General features: G+C 37.0%; 2 protein-coding genes across 4 annotated transcripts in view; both read right to left on the bottom strand.

Annotated features, from left to right (window-relative positions):
* The window catches only part of ankrd52b (ankyrin repeat domain 52b), a 67,405-nt gene extending 63,326 nt beyond the window's left edge, over positions 1-4,079 (bottom strand). Inside the window, exons 1-5 of one of the 3 annotated variants that reach the window (XM_079843919.1) lie at positions 3,914-4,079; positions 2,930-3,013; positions 2,675-2,753; positions 666-736; positions 387-587 (exon numbers count right to left, since the gene is read on the bottom strand). In XM_079843919.1, the coding sequence (XP_079700045.1) occupies positions 387-587; positions 666-736; positions 2,675-2,753; positions 2,930-3,013; positions 3,914-3,940 (462 nt within the window). In that variant the 5' untranslated portion in view covers positions 3,941-4,079. The remainder of the gene's footprint in view (positions 1-386; positions 588-665; positions 737-2,674; positions 2,754-2,929; positions 3,014-3,913) is intronic. The other 2 variants (XM_079843921.1, XM_079843920.1) reach the window with 2 other exon arrangements.
* Positions 4,080-5,561: 1,482 nt separating this feature from the next.
* On the bottom strand, positions 5,562-15,185 carry cnpy2 (canopy FGF signaling regulator 2). Its single transcript, XM_079843932.1, has 6 exons — positions 15,060-15,185; positions 14,750-14,855; positions 12,694-12,809; positions 12,392-12,589; positions 9,456-9,552; positions 5,562-6,826 (listed from the first exon to the last, which is right to left on the bottom strand). Exons 2-6 carry the CDS (start codon positions 14,847-14,849, stop codon positions 6,783-6,785), a joined length of 555 nt encoding a protein of 184 aa, XP_079700058.1. The 5' UTR covers positions 14,850-14,855; positions 15,060-15,185; the 3' UTR covers positions 5,562-6,782.
* Positions 15,186-19,462: the final 4,277 nt, after the last annotated feature.

Here is a 19,462-nt window from a genome sequence, read left to right as displayed (position 1 = left end):
ACGCAGCTCTGTTTATCATATTAGATACATCTGAGTGTGTTGAAAATGATGTTATGACGTTACTGCATTCGCTTGGCGGCTGCTATGAAACCTGTTGCACACTGTAGTAAGAGTAAAGCGTTTCTGCAAAATAAAATCGTCAGGTGACTCCCTCACACGTCCCGGTTCCTTGGTTAAAATCGAATTTTGTCACGATTTACAAATAGTTGGAAACATTTGGGATATTGTAAGTACTCAACTGAACAAAATATATAACACTGGCCTAGTGGTTTTTGGAAATTTTACTGATTTTTTTTTTACATAGTGCACCTTTAATGTAGATGTAGCCACAGACTTTAATATAAATCCTCAATGAAAAAGCTACTTTATTCAGTGTCAGCCATTACCTCTGCATGTCCACTGTGGACGGCGTGATGTAAAGCAGTCCTCCCAAACCGATCGGCTACATTCATGCCGCTCATGTACGGAAGCAGAACATCCACACACTTTGTCGCTCTGTTGGCTGCAGCAACATGTAGCGGCGTCTGACAGAACCTGTCCTGTGCGTTCACCTCTGCTCCCTCCCTCAGCAGCAGCCCAACAGACCCCTGCAATTACAACAGCACAACGTGAGAGAAGAAAAACACAATAAACAGCTTAATTACTTTTTTTAACTCCTCTCATACTTTGTTCTGTGAGGCAGCGGCCCGATGCAGAGGAGTCAACCACTCCTGGTCTTTAGCATTAACATTAGCACCTGAAACACAAGATCACAAAGACAATTGTCTATTTAGTTTAAGATGAACTTAAATCACAATGTATACACCACCGGTCAAAACTCTCTTATCCTCACCAAGGCTTAAAATTACAGTAATATTGTGAAATATTATTACAATTTAAAATAGTTGTTTTCTAGGGCTGCCCCCTAATCATCTCCAATATTTTTATTAGTCGGTTAGTCGAAAGAAAAAACATCTTGTGGCCTGTGGTAATTACTGTGTCGGGCAGGAAATGCACACGTTCGCATATCATCCATCGACTTCAAACATGGCAACTTTACATAGCTGATCGCTCTAACTTTAAAAGCACAATATGTATGATTTTTTTATTAAAATATCCAAAAACCACTAGATCAAAATAGGCATTTTAACCAGGACACGGACCGTGTGCATGCGTAGCCTATCAATGACATCATACCCGCGTTACCCTCGATTTCCGGTTTATTTTGTAGAAACCATGGAAACACCAAAGACGTTTTAATATATGATATGTTATATACACAGATCAGGCATAACATTATGAGCACTGACAGGTGAAGTGAATAAGTTCACTGATTATCTCTTCATCACGGCACCTGTTAGTGGGTGGGATATATTAGGCAGCAAGTGAACATTTTGTCCTCAAAGTTGATGTGTTAGAAGCAGGAAAAATTAGCAAGCGCAAGGATTTGAGCGAGTTTGACAAGGGCCAAATAGTGATGGCTAGACGACTGGGTCAGAGCATCTCCAAAACTGCAGCTCTTGTGGGGTGTTCCCGGTCTGCAGTGGTCAGTGTCTATAAAAAGTGCTCCAAGGAAGGAAAAGTGGTGAACTGGTGACAGGGTCATGGGCGGCCAAGGCTCATTGATGCACGTGAGGAGCGAAGGCTGGCCTGTGTGGTCCGATCAAACAGACGAGCTACTGTAGCTCAAATTGCTCAAGAAGTTAATGCTGGTTCTGATAGAAAGGTGTCAGAATACACAATGCATCACAGTTTGTTGCGTATGGGGCTGCATAGCCGCAGACCAGTCAGGTGACCCCTGTCCACCGCCGAAAGCGCCAACAGTGGGCATGTGAGCATCAGAACTGGACCACGGAGCAATGGAAGAAGGTGGCCTGGTCTGATGAATCATGTTTTCATTTACATGACGTGGATGGCCGGTTGAGTGTGCGTGTCTTACTTGGGGAACACATGGCACTAGGATGCACTATGGGAAGAAAGCAAGCCGATGGGGGCAGTGTGCTGCTTTGGGCAATGTTCTGCTGGGAAACCTTGAGTTCTGTCATCCATGTGGATGTTACTTTGACACGTATCACCTATCAAGCATAGTTGCAGACCATGTACACCCTTTCATGGAAACGGTATTCTCTGGTGGCTGTGGCTCTTTCAGCAGGATAATGCGTCCTGCCACAAAGCAAAAATGGTTCAGGAATGGTTTGAAGAGCACGAGTTTGAGGTGTTGACTTGGCCTCCAAATTCCCCAGATCTCAATCCAATCGAGCATCTGCGGAATGTGCTGAACAAACAAGTCCGATCCATGGAGGCCCCACCTCGCAACTTACAGGACTTAAAGGATCTGCTACTAAAATCTTGGTGCCAGATACCACAGCACACCTTCAGGGGTCTAGTGGAGTCCATGCTTTGACGGGTCAGGGCTGTTTTGTGGAAGAAGCTGAAGCGCTCGTCTGCATAAGAATAAAAGCTCCGCTTATTAAAGTACATGTGCGATTGGTCGACTAATCGCTTAAATGAACGACTATTAGTCTAGACTAGAAAAATCTTTATGAGGGCAACCCTAATTCTATGTGAATATATAGTAAAGTGTAATTTATTCCTGTGATCAAAGCTGAATTTTCAGCATCATTACTCCAGTCTTCGGTGTCACATGATCCTTGCTAATATGCTGATCTGCAGACGCTGAAACTCCTGATCTCACCTGAACTGATGAGGAGCTCCATGATATGAACTCCACCCACATACGCTGCAGCATGCAAGGCGGTGCGACACTCTTGGTCCTGAAACAACAAATAGATTTATTAGCAAAAAAAATGCGTGTTCACCCTATAATATAAATATGCAATATTTCAGCTTTCTAGTCATCAGGAATGTGTAATTATCCATTCTTACAAACATGTAAAAGGAGTGACGGAATTTGTAAGAATCAGGAAACACAGAAGACAAAATCATATACCAATTCATCCACTTCTTCCATTTGTTCCAACAAAAATTCCACCATTTCAGCATTCTGGCTGAATACCGCCTGGACCAGGAGCGACTTAAAAAGAGAGAGAGACGGACATTTGAGAAATCATATTAATTTTGGAATACTTCAGTATTTATTATAAACTATTTATTTGTGCACATCATTATTCTTGGTTCAGTTCCAACTTACTTTTTGAGAAAATTGTGGATTATAAAAAAAAAAAAAGATTAATATTTGGGCCACGATGTAGCAACTCATAATGTAAAAATTGCACATAATGTATTAAGTATTACATTATTATAATAAAATGTTCATAATGTAATCATTTTCTCGAAACGCAATAAAATCTTTTTTAAAAAACAATCTTTACATTATGATTAATGTATTACATTATAAACTCACCAAAAACAAAACATTTAAAATAGTAGTAATCCCTTACAGTACATTTTTAAAAACTAAATCCAGTCTTAAACTACCTCTACTACCTAAACTACCTAATTAATATTCATATTAATAATAATAAATTATTAATAAACATAAAACATTGGTTTTCATACAGTAAATTGTAGTATATTATAGTATTTACTACACTTTGTTAATACTATTGCATACTTTATAGTCAATTGTTAAACTATAGTAAATACTGAGGTATACTACAATTTACTGTATTATATTTACTATAGTATGGTTCGAAAACACTATAGTATTTACTAGAGTAATTTTACTGTAATATACTATAGTATATTTCATGTGGTTTAAATTAAACTAACAGATCATATTTGACTTCATGACGTTTTCAATCGACAACGTAACAGGAGAACAGATAGATATAACTAGTTTTATAGAAATGTTTCATCTAGTTGTCTAATATCAACAAAGTATATTAATATCAAACTGAAACAGAACAAACTAAACCTGACCTGACCATGCTTCTGAAGAAAACTAAAGCGATAAACATTTCTTGACGCTTACCTGCTCGTTTATGTTTAATATCCCCATCTCCTCCGATCAGTCAGGTCGGAGTTTATTCATTAGGAATATGATAATACAGTAATACGTGTATAAAGAGAAATAAAGTTTCCTTTGAACGGTGAACAGTGAGCGGATCCACTCGTCTAGTGCGCATGCGCTGTAATATGAAGCCGGTGGTTTACAGCGCCATCTTCTGTGGAACAGTCCTAACGTTACTTGTCAACATTACCGTGAACGGACGGATTTATTTATTTACCTCTGGCTGTATGTTTTTCTTTTATATGTTTTATTGTAGTTCTGGCTGTACTTAGACCATCTCTATGTTGTTGAAATTCAGTTTAGATAACTTACCGCTAATTTTTTTGTTGTTTTCTGTAAAGAACCCATAGAGAACCTCATACCAATTTAAATATAAACCAGTCGTTTAAAGGCTTTGCTTTTGAACGGTCAGAAATGTGACATTTTTTAAATTAGTAAATTAAAAATATTAGTACTATTTGTATCTTTTTTATGTCCCATACCCACTGCCAGAAGGTCTCTCATATATTTTCTTTTTTACTTTTTGTTTGTAGCCTACACAGGACTTAATGTTTAATGAAGGACCTTTTTAAGACCAATAGAAGAATTTAAGGAATAAATTGAAGGGAACATAACACGCCAACATGTTCTCTAAATGTAAATGTCTAAGCACACAGTTATATTAGTGACGCTTCAAAGTTTGAAAATACAATTTCCAACAGATCTCCATTACTTTTTAATTAATTATACTAAAAAAAAATTTTTAAGTCTGAGATAGGAAATCTTGTGAAAGTGAATTTATTATTAAAACAAGAACAAAAATCTGCTAATATTTCAACTTAGTACTTTTCATACCCAATGACAGTCATGTTCTTGTTTTAAGAATAAACTCAGTTAATTTTGTTCAATTTACTAGAAAACAAAACTGAATTTCTTATTTTGCATGTCATTAAATGAATCTTGATCTAAGGAGGTTTTGAATTTGTACTGGAAAACAAAAGTCCTGAGAAAGAACATCATTTTTTGCAGTGCAAGCCATTTCATTTTGCAAATTAAATGTAGGGCCCTTTGAAATCTGTTTACTATTTTTGTTTATAGTTTATTCTGTTATTGACTTTAATAGTTGGATTAAATTTGACTGACTTTCGTTCATCTTCGGAACACAAATGAAGATATTTTTAATGAAATCTGAGAGATTTCTGTCCCTCCATTGACAGTCTATAAGAAACTTGCACTGTACACTGAACTTCCAACTTCAGAAAGTTCATAAAGAGATCGTATATGAATCAAGCGGATTATTCCAAATTTTCTGAAGAGACACGATGGCTTTATATGATGACGGAAAGTCTTAAGGGTTTGGATCGACATTAGGGTGAGTAAATGATGACAGGATTGCCATTTTTGGGTGAACTGTGTTCTAACTTACTTTTGATTTATACATCTAAAACTTTCTGTCAAATTCTTTGTCATTCTACATTATACAGTAAATTCCATTTTTTATGAATGGATTCTGCAATTCTGTCCACGTTTTCAACATTGCAGAAATCATAGGGCCCTAATTTAATGCCATGATATTGAATTTAAGACTTAAATTGTGGAAGGTTAAATTAAGACCCGCAGAAACCCTGGTACAGTTTATTTCTTTATTTATGTTTGTAAACATTAATGTTTTTATGGTATTTTTAACATCTGGATAAAGGACTACAGTTGGAAATGAGTCTATTGGCCGATATTGGCACATTTACAGAAATGTTAATCAACGAATAATCACAAAATAATAAAACAAACAGAAGCTGAGTCGCAAGCACAACTTTTCCTGCAATAATTTTTTTATTTGGAATAATAGTTGTAATGTAATAATAATAATGGAGTATTTATTATTATTGTTCTGTGATTTGCTAAACTCTTTTTTCTACAGTAACCAGTATAATTACAACAGTCTCGATGCAGAAATACCACATTTCACAAGCACCATAAAAATATTCACATGAAAATGATAGGATTTATTGATATTTTGACACCCACCAGTAAATGACTGTAAAATATATTTTAAATTTTTCATCCTCCTGAGGTAGGACCACCTTAAGTAGCAAGTACAGTTGTATATTTCTTTATCGTTCTTGCGTTGTACATTTCTATGCTAGAAGTTTCGCCCATAAAACTTTTTCGAAAAGTTGCAGGGTTGCACTACACATTGTGAATAAAACCTCCCAAAGCTTTAGGGAAAATGTAGAATAAGTCTGCGTTGTGCTGCTAAATATTAGAACACCATGGCTCCATAATGTAACAAATTGGGAGCTTAAAAAAACAATAGAGTGACCATATGGATTTCTGAATGATTCAAAAATAACAATATTGTAGTATCCATACAGCAGAATGGACACTGGATACAAACACAACGAATGTTGATAAATACAGAAGCAACAACCAATTGAATTATATTTGAGAAGAAAACAAATGAAAACATAAATGTAAACGGCCTGTTTCTCCATATAAAGTGGTGGCAGACTTGAGGACTAGTGCTCAGATTTGTGACCTGGAGAAAGAAACTTATAATAAATACACTGCAAATGATCTTCTAAACTAAAAACTAAGTGCATCCAAAAAGTGTTGAACATAAAAGTATGCCATTAGAGAGAGACTCGTAAAGAGATCTCATTTTAGCTGTAGAAAGTCAGCTTTAATGAATGACAATGAACTGTTTTGATGGCATTCATAGAGTTGAACAGGTCAACGGTTGACCCATAGGGTCAAGTGCATTACACGATGAAGATCTCTGCATGTTCGGCGTCCTCGAGTAAGAAAATCAGTCCGTTTACTGAAGGTCAACACGTTGGTCAAGCTGCTCGGCTCATAACTCGTCATGTGGTATCTTCAGGGCATGGTCACAAAGATCTGTGGGAGGAGTTGCAAAAAATTATCAAATCTCTTAGATTTCATTAAAAAGACCTTCCTTTGTGTTCCGAAGAGGAGCGAAAGTCTTATGGGTTTGGAACAAGTGATCAATAGCCAGGTTTCCATCCAACGATTGTGTTGACGGTTCAAAATGTTTACCGATATATCTGACGGAAATGGCAATTATTGAAATTTTTTATGCACATGTTAACAATCTTTTTCTGTTTAACTTTTGCGTATGAATTCTATATTGATACTTTAAAAGTCACAAAAAAAATAGTTTGGAAACACTTTGTCGAGAAAAGGGGCTTTAATGCAAATCAGGGTTTCTGCAGGTTTTATGAAGGTACATTTAAGATCAATTAAAGAAAGTTTAAGGTATTTGTACAGTATATTGTGCCCTATTTTTACAGACCTTTTTTTACAGTGTGCATTATGCAGTAAATTCCATTTTTATGAATGTATTCTGCAAATCTGTCCACGTTTTCTACATCACAGAAATCACAGGGCCCTAATTTAATGCCATGATATTGAAATAAGACTTTCTGCTCCAATTTAAGACATTTTTAAGGCCTTACATTGTGTAAGGTCAAATTAAGACTTTAAGACCCGCGGAAACCCGGGCAAATGTAATGTCACATGACAGAATTAGCCTATAGCGTTGCTCCTGTTAAAGCACTGTTTCTCTGTAGTTCAAAAGGTGCTTTAAATCTATTAGATTCATATTATTCAATTGCATATTCAATTATTTTATTAATATTGGTAAGAATAAGACGTATTGCCTCTAAAACATCACTCATTCTTATTTTTGTAATTTTCCCTGTTTTTTTACAATCTAATAAAAGTTCCGAAAAATAAAAGCTGCACCCGTTTCTGAATATTGCTTGGTCAAGTGTTGATCTAAATACACAGCTAAACTCCTAACCTCAGGATCAAAGCCTGAGTTGACAGAGAAAGTTGATGATCAACATCATGGGACCAACAAAGCCTGAATAGATTGGTTTGGTTTTGTCAACTCGAAACTAATCCTGTAACCCTGGAGTTTGGTAAACCGGCCCCGGGACTCTTATTTTGAAATGTATGTGCTTTATTATTGCAGGAGCTCGTTCAAATTCAAGGAGATAAAATATGCATTCTTACAACCGTATGTACATATTACTATATAAATAGTCATAATTGATCAGCATTAGTTCAGAAACATAAAAGTGCGCAATTCATTGATTGCGTAAGCCTGTCGAACGCAAAACAGAGCCACCTTCAGGCTTTGAAACGTGAATCGCTCGCATTTATTTAATAAAATCACTGCCTTTTGAAGTTTGATAATCACATGATGCTGCGTTCATACCAAACACAAAAAGAGCGATTGATTTCAATGTTAAGTCAATGGAAAGGCGCGTTGACGCGCGTCTGGAGGTCCCGATGGGCGCGATTACGCCTCGTTCGCGTGAATGACGCGAATTGAGCATCTTGCACGTTATAGGGGCTTTTACACAGGATGCGGAATGCGCTGGCCGCTGGGTTCATCGTAGCCCTTCATATACAAAGCTTCGCTGTCCAGACCAAAGTAGGAGTTTTCAAAACTGTTCATCCATTATGCTTTCCGTGCTTGTTTCGATGCACCGTTTCTATTGGCCGCGCGGGTAATCGTCACAGGAGCGCAGCGTGCGTAAGCTCGTCAATGGTGCGCTCCGCTGAAATTTTTTTACTTTGGCGTCAATTCGCGCCGCGTTAACCAATCAGGAGTCTGCTTGCTGGTCTGTCACATGGTAGTGACGTGATGAGAAACCCCACATAATTTAAAAATACTACTATTGTGTCACAAAATGTAGTTTTAAGACTTTTCAGGTGAGAATGTAGTTGTTTAAAGCTCTAATCTGTGGTTTATTTATAAAGAAAGCGCCTATTTTTTTTGGAGTCGTGAGATCCAGGCGATCACCGGGCGCTCAGCGCTCATTAACCCGGCAAGAGCAGCCTTTCCTCGGCTAGTCCTTCTGCCGTTTGCCGCTGGCTCTGATGTCCTGTAGTGGTTCGTCTAGTCTAGTGTATATCTAACGGGCGATCTTTGGTGTCATGAATCTATAATTTGTTGTCTGCCAAATCATTTTCACTGAGGGCAAAGAGAAGTTTCATTACTATTTTGGGGGGGATATTTAAATATACATGCAGTGAAGATAATGTAGGAGTTGCCTGGACCACATTTGTGTGGCTATTAATGATTATTTTATATTTTTTTATGAAAATGAAAAGAGGCAGAGTGGTGTTTTATGACATTTCTCCTGGAGCGCCTTGAACGCGCGTCTATTTAGCTTCAAACGCTAGATTTATTTCGCAGTGAATGGACGCGCGAATGGATTCTAATTGTTCAAGTGTCCGACTAGACACGATTTTTACACTTTATTCACAATTGGTGTGAACGTAGCATTAGGCAGTATCGCGTTTTATGTTTTTCCATCCCCATTTCTCATTTTATGAGCTTACGTTTAAGAAAACTGATCCCCGGGGATTTTTTATTAGCACACATGCTACAAAATACAGTTGGCACATTTATTTTTAGGCGCAAATGAGAGTGAAATGCTCGCACTGTAAAATGAAAGAATACTGAATCATGTATCCATATTTCCAGCATTACCTGTCCTCTTACTGCAGAGCTTGTCTTTAACGTTGTCGGTCTCATGAGAAAAGAATTCAATAAGTTCATCCTCATGCTGCTCAGCGATTGTTTCACACTGTGAAGAAACACAAGAGAGACGTTTCTAAAACTGAAAAAGGAAATGCATCAAATCAACAGCAAAGTGCATCCTATTAGGACTAAATATCTGATTAATTTGTTTAAATTGTACAGTTTTCAACTGTAGAGTTTAAAGGATTAGTTCTTAAATAACACTTTCTGTGGGACTAATGTGCAATCTTGACACAAATTAATTCATTATGATCAATGTATCACTTGTTATTGTAAAGCTGTGGTAAAACATTGATGCATTGATGAACAGAGAAGCTACGGTGGCCGACACAGAACAAAGATGTCGTCATCTGAGACAGCAGAGAGTGACTAGTGCTCTGTAGAGAAGTTTGTCCATTTAGGGCTACTGTAGAAACATAGCGGAGCAAAATGGCGACTTCACTGTAAGGGGACACGCGGTGTGTGTAGATAGAAATAGCTCATTCTAAGGTAATAAAAACATAACGGTTCATTATGCAAGGTCTTTATACACCACTGAAAACAGTTATTTATATTATATTGCATTTCTGTATAGAGAAGCGCTGCAGAGCTTCTGGCCCGACGGTGGAAACGCAGTGTGGTTTTGGGCTCAGAGCAACAGGTCCGAGGATATTAGCCAGCCCGGCCCGTTGAAAGCCCTGGCTCGCACTGGCCCGACAGTGGAAAAGCGACTATTGGCCAAGTGACAAAATAAGAAAAATTTACACATCCTGTTCAAAAGTTTTCACTCCCCCTGCTCTTAATGCATTGAGTTTCACGGAACCTTGTTTCCGCCACTAAAAATAAAAAAGGTAATTGCGACTTTATTTCAAAATTCACTTTTTTTTCTTCACAATTGCGAATTATAAAGTCAGAATTGCATGATATAAACTCACAATTGCGTGTTATAAAGTCAGAATTGTGAGATAAAAAGTAGCAATTACCTTTTTCAATTTTTTATTAAAGTCGCAATTCTGAAAAAAAAAAAAAAAGTCCCTCACCCAAAGCAAATATAGCAAATAGGGAGTCTCTAACTCAATCCCTCTAGCGCCACCACCTGTCCAAAGTTTGACTTCCGTTTGTGCTAATAACTTTTGAACCGTAAGGGCTAGAAACAAGATTATTTTTCCATCCAATTCCTTGGCTCAAGACAATTCAATTGCTATATGACTGTGTGGTGTCATTTTTCCTGCCCCATAAAAAAAAACTCCTCCTAGATGGTTTATCCGATTTGCATGAAAATTAAACCATATCATCTTGAGACAATGGCAACAAAAGGTTATGGCATTTCGGCACAGCGCCACCTACTGCTCCAGAGATACAAAAAAAGGCTATTTTTGCTTGTACCTTCTGAACGCTTTGCCCAAAAATCATAAAAGTGGTCTTGTTAGACCCGGGGCGGATGAGTTGAATTCGGTATGGGTCATCAGCACGATGCCCAGAACGAGTCTGAAAAGTTTTTGATTATTTACATGCTTATAACTTTGAATATGACTGACTTATTTTCATCTCTTTAGATTCCTGAATCCTTACCGAGTCCAACGATACCAAACATGCTAGGTTTGGCCTTACGATTTGTGCGACATTGGGATTTAGCTTGTAAACAACTTTCGCAAATATCTTTGTAGTCTGTTTAAGATGAAACCACCGTAGGAAAATCGAAACCATAGCGGGTTGACTATATGCTAATGGCCAAATGTCAAAATTGATAGTAATTGGCAAAAAATGCAATTAAAGTCAGGTGTGGGTTATTTTTTATATGCTCATATATACAAATGTCAAGATATTTTCACCAAATCTGACATGCTTATGTATGGGGGTACTCTGGGGTCACATAAAAAAGTGGTGAGACTGCGCCACCTGGTGGTGCTATAACTAAACAAAACATGAAATTGGCTCTAAACAACAATGTATTAATGGGTTTTCAACCTTTTTTTTTTAAATTGTCTCCAAGTGTCTTATTTTCACAGTTGGTCTGCTGATAGCTTCCTTGTTTGCTTCTGTTGTGCTTGGCCCGATAATTGCTGCTTGCGGCTATATTTGGACATTATAATTCAGAATTGCGCATTTATAAATGACAATTCTCAGAAAAAAAGTCAGAATTGTGAGATAAAAAGTTGCAATCATCTAAACAAATGACTGAGCATGAAACATGAACACAGTTGTGGATCATCAGGTAACGACAGACAGTTCAGATTCAAGGGTTCGTACAGTTTTGAATGTGGCAATAAGTATAAATTCAGTCATTTTGTCTGGTGGAATATATAAACATATGTGAAATATCTTATTCAGGACAGTACTAAATAAAACACATTTTTGTTTACATTAATGTTTAAATTAAATAAATGATATTAAAATTCAAAGTAATCACTTTGGTAATCTAAAATACTTTTCGGATGTAACCGTAATGTAATACAGTTACTCAAATTTTGTATTTTAAATATGTAACTAAACTTAAATGCGTTTCGTTACTCCCCAACCCTGGACACTGGCTCAGATTCTGTGTAATGGTCTTTGTGACTGTATGTAGTTCTCAAGTTGGAAAAGCAATTCAGTTCCTACTTTAAATTAATCTTATTTCCCAGGACATCCTCAAGATGGATGAAAATGCTGAAGCTGTAAAAGCAGGACAGACGTGACAACACATGACACAATTAAAACACGTTTATTCTTTTGTGGCATTAAAAAAATAATAATTTACCGCCTATTTTTTTCCCTTATAGATCCTTAATTGATTTTTATGTCTGGAGGGTGAGTAAATTATGGGACAAATTTTGGGTTTCATTTTTGGGTGAACTAACCCTTTAAGGTTTGCCTCGTCTTTACCTAACAATTAAGGCGTGAAGGGATGAAAGAATGGATCTTACAGCAAACTTTAAACTGGCGCTGACTCTGGAGTCAAAGGCCACATCAGAAAGTTCCATGGCAGTGCCGTCACGGGTCGTGTGCCTCATGTATGTCTTTCGACTGGTGGCAGGGTCAACATGTTCGCCGTAATCATTCATCTTCTCACAAACCTCTTCCATCAGTTCAAGCAGATGACCCTCAGAGCGAGAAAAGGGAACCTGAGGACATTACAACAAATACATGAAGATGAATATCTCAAGGTTGGTGTAAAAAAAGAAAGAAGCAGCAGCCAGGGTCATTATGAAACAAAAATATATGTCACCTCTTTTACTGACTGACTGCCATCAGGATTAATCCTGAATGATCCAGTCTGGATCATTTTCCTGGGATCTATTTGCGATATGGCCCATTCCATTTCATCAACTAATGCCCTGCACGCTGGGGGGGAATAAGCATGATGCATTTCAGAAAAACTCCTTATTAAAACATTTCGGAGATGCAATTATTAATGTACACATCCGTTCAAACGTTTTTGATCGGTAAGATTTTTAATGTTTTTAGAAGAAGTCTCTTAGCTCAAAAAGGCTGCATTTATTTGATAAAAAAAAACAACAAAAAGAAAGAAAAACAAAGAAATTAATACATTTATTCAGCAGGATACATTAAATTGATCAAAAGAGACATTTGTTGATGTTAAAAAAAGATTATATTTAAAATAAACGCTGTTCTTCTGAACTTTACATTCATCAAAGAATCCGGGAAAATATTTTTTGTACTGTTTCCAGCACTGATAATAATCATAAATGTTTGTTGATCATCAAATCATCATATTACTGTAGAATGATTTCTGAAGCATCATGTGACACTGAAGACTGGAGTAATGATGCTGAAAATGTACAGGAATAAATTACACTTTACTATATATTCACATAGAAAACAGTTATTTTACATTTTAATAGTATTTCACAAAATATTACTTTTTTTGTATTTTTAATCAAATAAATGCAGCCTTGGTGAGCATAAGAGAATTCTTCTAAAAACATTAAAAATCTTACCGATCAATAATGTTTGAACGGCAGTGTGTGCAACAGCACAAGATTTATTGCACTCAACCCACAATGGCTGTCTATGTGTAAGAACAGTGTTGGGGAAAGTTACTTTGAAAAGTAACGCATTACAATATTGCGTTACTCCCTTAAAAAGTAACTAATTGAGTTACTTAGTTACTTTTTAAGAAAAGTAATGCGTTACGTTACTTTTTCTCACCTGGGCTGGCCTTGTTTTTATAACAAAAAAGTTATATTTTTGTGCAATGGTAAAGACCTCTTCATACCAAAATTTAAATAATAAGCCCCAGGCTGAGGTAAAAATGCAAATTCACGCATGAACAGTAGAGGGCGCAGCTATAGGATGCAGGAGAAAAAAGTTTTACCAATAAAAACTAAAAATATAGTAATTTTCATCATCACAGGTCAGCAACAAGACATTGGTAAATAGGTATAAAAGGTAGATTATGCATACAAATAGTTGTTTTTATTTAACATTTAATTATTGGAGGTTTGCATAGTACTCTGATTTTGCATTTGACTGATTTTATTCATTTTGAGGAGTACAGAATCTTTATTGTGCAAGTGAGATAAATAAATGCTCACATTTAGTCTAGAACTACAATAACCCTCATGTTTACACACACACGCCTCTGCACTTATTTTTTTTCAACTTGGGGGCAGGAGAGCTGTCAGTCAAATGAATGTGAAAAAGTAACTTGCGTTACTTTTTTGAAAAAGTAACTCAGATATTTTGTTGTAAATTTGAAAAGTAATGCGTTACTTTACTAGTTACTTGGAAAAAGTATTATTACGTAACTCAAGTTACTTGTAATGCGTTACCCCCAATACTGGTTGGCTGTAACTAGTTACTGTAATTTAATTACTTTCCCATTGAAAAAGTAAAGTAAGGGATTGCTCTTATTTTTTTCTGAAATTTAATTATAGTTACTTCTGATGTAATAGAACAATTATATTTAAATGGAATAAACATCAACATTTATTGTTTTTATTTAAGTCTAACTTTAAAATGCATGTTTTATGCATCCTTCTCACATTTCTAATACTTTGGTCAGTTAATAAGAATAATTTATGTCGTTTTATATTATTTATTGAACGAATTAAAAGAGCTGTTACATGGCTATCCTTGAATCACTTAACTAGTCGAAGTTGATATAGGATTTAGAAAGTAATAATTCAATACTTTTTGGAGAGTAATTTGTACAGTAATCTAATTGCTCTATTGAAGATGTAATTAGTAACTTTTTTAGAGTAACTTACCCACTGTATAATAATATTTAATGCTCATGCAAAGGTTGAAGTTGGAAATACCTCCACATTTGATGTCTTGACCCTGTCTGGCTCCTCGGACCAGCATTAGGTGCAAAGAGATCAATGCACAGAAAATAACCACGTGAAAATGGTTTTCCATCCCCACCTACAAATAAATAAAATTGTCATATAAATACAGGTTATTCCATACAATTAGCCAATATTTCACTGCAAACTTGAGGAGTTGGGATAAATCTCCGAATACCAGGGTAGCTACACAAGAATTGCCTTTCACAAAACACAAGCAAACAATTCAACATTATATATTCTTCTGCATCACATTCATATTTGAAAGCGTTCGAGAACATACCGTTTGCTGTGAACACACCGCACAACACACACACACACGCGTACATGAACTGATGACGTGCACACAGGATGATTGTGGTTCAGCGGCTGATCTGAGATCTGCTCAATTTCGTTTTTCTTCTTCACTGTTGGCAGTGGCTGTTTGGTGCATTACCGCCATCAACCGAGCTGGAGCGGAGATCCGGTAATATTTCCAATATTTCATCCCCCCAGACTTTGTAAAGTAAAATGTTAAAAGCTTTTCACAATACTTTGGTAGCCTAGCTATGTTCATTATGATAAAACAATTATTGCATTAAATATTTTTTATCATAAGATAATGTCTTATTTCTATTGTAGGCTACACTAAGCATTCAGCACCTGAAATTGTAGAATTTTTTTTTTTAATATAATTTTTTAAACAATATTTATATATTTATTTGTATTACTCTCTGGTGAAAAATATTTTTCTAAAAAATGCAAAATATTTGATTAACAAAAAAAAAAAAAACAGACTGTAAAGTTTGAACTCAACCCCATCACCCCAACAATTCTCCGCCTATAATAATTTAGACTACACCCATATGTGACATCTTTACCAGAAATTACATCATTCAGGTCTCTTTGACTGTGATGTAGAAGATGGGAAATAGGATCATAGTTTTTATTCATATTTTTTGAGACATATTCATATTATAGTCAGGGAGGGTACAGCTCAACCCCATCACATAAAATTAAGATGGAAAATTATTATTTTTCAAAATTGTATTTTAATCCATATACACAGTGCACTTGTTTCATTGCTGCCATATATGGGCTACTCTCCTACACTACAAGAAGAGCAGTGGCCATTTTGTGCAAAAAACCTCAACGCCGTCACATATCTGTATATTTCTCATTGTTTCGGGGTTGAAAACTTGTGACAGGATTGAGTTTTACACTTCATTTTTGAATTATTTTAATAAAAATACATATAAAATAGTCATGGTTTCAGTAAAGATATACATGACAAAATCATGACAACTCTTAAATATTTTATGTAATATGTCCACTTAAACACTGACAAGCATCAAATGTCAGAAATGGCAGCCACATTAACTGCAGAAACACAGTTTTTCGCATACAGATGCACTAGATTACCAAAAGTATTGGGACACCCCTCCAAATCATTAAATTCAGGTGTTCCATTTCACTTCCATGGCCACAGGTGTATAAAATCAAGCACTAGGCATGCAGGCGCTTCTACAAACATTTGTGAAAGAATGGGTCGCTCTCAGGAGCTCAGTGAATTCAAGTGTGGTACCGTGATAGGTTGCCACCTGTGCAATAAGTCCAATAGTGAAATTTCCTCACTACTAAATATTCCACGCTCAACTGTTAGTGGTATTATAACAAAGTGGAAGCAATTGGGAACCACAGCAACTCAGCCACGAAGTGGTAGGCCACGTAAAATCACAGATCGGGGTCAGCGCATGCTGAGGCACACAGTGCAACTTTCTGCAGAGTCAATAGCTTCAGACCTCCAAACTTTGTGTGGCCTTCAGATTAGCTCAAGAACAGATTAGCTCGGCTGCCTGGAGAACGGTACTTGCCTGACTGCATTGTGCCAAGTGCAAAGTTTGGTGGAGGGGGGATTGTGGTGTGGGGATGTTTTTCAGGGGTAGGGCTTGGCCCCTTAGTTCCAGTGAAAGAAACTCTTAATGCTTCAGCATACCCAGACATTTTGGACAATTTCATGCTCCCAACTTTGTGGGAACAGTTTGGGGATGGCCCCTTCCTGTTCCAACATGACTGCACACCAGTGCACAAAGCAAGGTCGATAAAGACATGGATGAGTGAGTTTGGTGTGGAGGAACTTGACTGGCCTGCAGAGAGTCCTGACCTCAACCTGATAGAACACCTTTGGGATGAATTAGAGTGGAGACTGCTAGCCATGATTTCTCGTCCAACATCAGTGCCTGACCTCACAAATGCGCTTCTAGAAGAATGGTCAAAAATTCCCATAAACACACTCCTAAATCTTGTGGAAAGCCTTCCCAGAAGAGTTGAAGCTGTTATAGCTGCAAAGGGTGGGCCAACTCCATATTAAACCCAACGGATTAAGAATGGGATGTAATTAAAGTTCATGTGCATGTAAAGGCAGGCGTCCCAAAACTTTAGTCAATATAGTGTATATATATATACATACCGGTATATTAACAAAAACAATTGATATTATACAATATAACTGAACACATTTGTAGGTATTGTATCATTTATCATTGTAGCATATACACCAATCGGGCATAACATTACGAGCACCTTACTAATATTGTGCTTGTCCCACTTTTGCTGTCAAAACAGCCCTGACCCGTCGAGGCATGGACTCCACTAGACCCCTAGAGATGTGCTGTGCTATCTGGCACCAAGAGGTTAGCAGCTTATCATTTATGAAGGATTTTAAAAGCTTGATGAAACACAAACATTTTGAACTACTTTGTCATTTAGAACACAAAGGGACATCAAGAATCAGTGTATGAATCTCAATAATGGTGACAATCAAAAGCTTCATGCTGAGTGAGTGCGCTGTGAGGTTTCACTTTTAGATCGCTGTGACCTCACATTGTGTCCACATCACGAGTATCCCGGGAGCTCATGGTGAGATCACTGTGAGACCAAATTGTTGACAGGGATCTCTCCCCTGCAAAAATCCAGCATAAACCAGCATGTTGGTCCAGGCTGCTTTATGCTGGTTAGAGCTGGTCATAGTCATGCTGGTCCACCAGAACTCCTGCTTCCCATGTTGGTCCCAGGATGCAAAACATACCTTATGCTGGTGACCTTTTCAGCAGGGTCGACAGATGTCCTTTGAATAACCACATGTATGAAAATGTTCTACCAGTTGCTCTCACGGCAACAGAAAATTTTAAAGTACATCATTAAGATGTACGAAATATTATGGTTTGCAGTGTATATATATATATAAGTTCCAGCTCTCCACAGTTTCTGCTGGCAACATACGTGGACAAATGCGGACATGGTGGCTATGCAGTATCTAGCACGCCGCTGTTGTGTCGTTCAGTCATCATGGATCACGTAAGACTGGAGAAACTGGAAGATGCCGAGCCATCTGGACCAAGCGTGCCACACAAGTCCTGAAAAGTGAAGCCAAAACGTCTCGATCGCCCCCAGGTGGCTAGATGCAGTATAGATCATAAATCCCACCCTCTCAATGTAATGTAATGGGACGTAGACAAACTAAACAATCAAATTACACTTCAAATACATTTTTTCCAAAGATGGTTTCTGTCATTTTTATCACGCTGATGTCAGTTCAAGTGTTATATTCTTTAAATAAGTTTGGTTTTAGTTAGTTATCTAATGCTGTAAAAACGGGGGTGTGACATTATGATTGACAGCTGTGATTGACAGCTTCTCTGAGTGAAGTTGTCACTGAGGCACCAACGGACATTTTTCAGGAACTTCAGAAGGAAATTGGAGCTCTAACTTTAATTTCTACATTTCCATAACTGTTTATTTCACAAAAAGTTGTTGACTAGGCGGGACCTTGATATCACGGCTCCACTTCATGCTCACGACTGCGTAGACTTGCTTGGGCTCCAAGCTGTCAACGCCATATTTGAACACTGCAGCTTCACTTACTACAATGGAAGAGAGTGAAGGCATGTTGTCCACCTTTTTTTACTATGTTCTGGACTGAGGAACTACTACTATGAAAAAATGTACATCTCTTTCTCTTCACACCCTCTACCCCATCTGTCTAGTTTAATGTGAGCAGTTATCATACAACACTAGACATTTGAAAGGTCTCATTCCCACAGAAGTAAACCAAAAGGTTTTAAGAGTTTAGAGATATTTTGCTTACTGTGATGGGTGTGTCCTAATGCAAATTACCTTCTGTGTTCAGTAAGGTGTAAACTACCCAGGTCTGGAAACTTGAGTAATGCAAATTTCCGTTGCTAACTCATGTTTCCATGCATTTGATAAGAGGTTTCTGTCTCATATTTAAAGAGATGTTGCAGGAGGCTCGGAGCGTGATTTGTTGTCAGATCAGCCCATAATGCTGACCCCTGTGTATTTTCTTCAGGTCAGGTATGCATCTTTTACTCTTTCTGAGCATTTGATGTTTTGATCATCTTTTGAATTGATTATGTAATTGGCATGATACATTTAATTACATTACATTACAGTTACATTTTAAATGGGTGGTAATCAGTTACATTACATCTGAAAAGTATTTTAGATTACCAAAGTGATTACTTCGATTTTTAATGTCATTGATTTCATTTAATGTAAACTGTAATGGGTGATTAATATAAACAGCGGTTGGTGATTCTCAGACTCTGACAGTCTGCAAAAGCATCCTATAAAAAAAGATTTCTGCTCATAAGTTTCATACCCTTGCAGAATATGCAACAGTTTAAT

Source organism: Gobio gobio, assembly GCF_949357685.1.
Source record: "Gobio gobio genome assembly, chromosome: 19".
In the NCBI taxonomy this organism is placed as follows: Eukaryota; Metazoa; Chordata; class Actinopteri; order Cypriniformes; family Gobionidae; genus Gobio; species Gobio gobio.
Note: the sequence above shows the minus strand (reverse complement) of the source record. Positions and strands in the feature narration are given on the sequence as shown.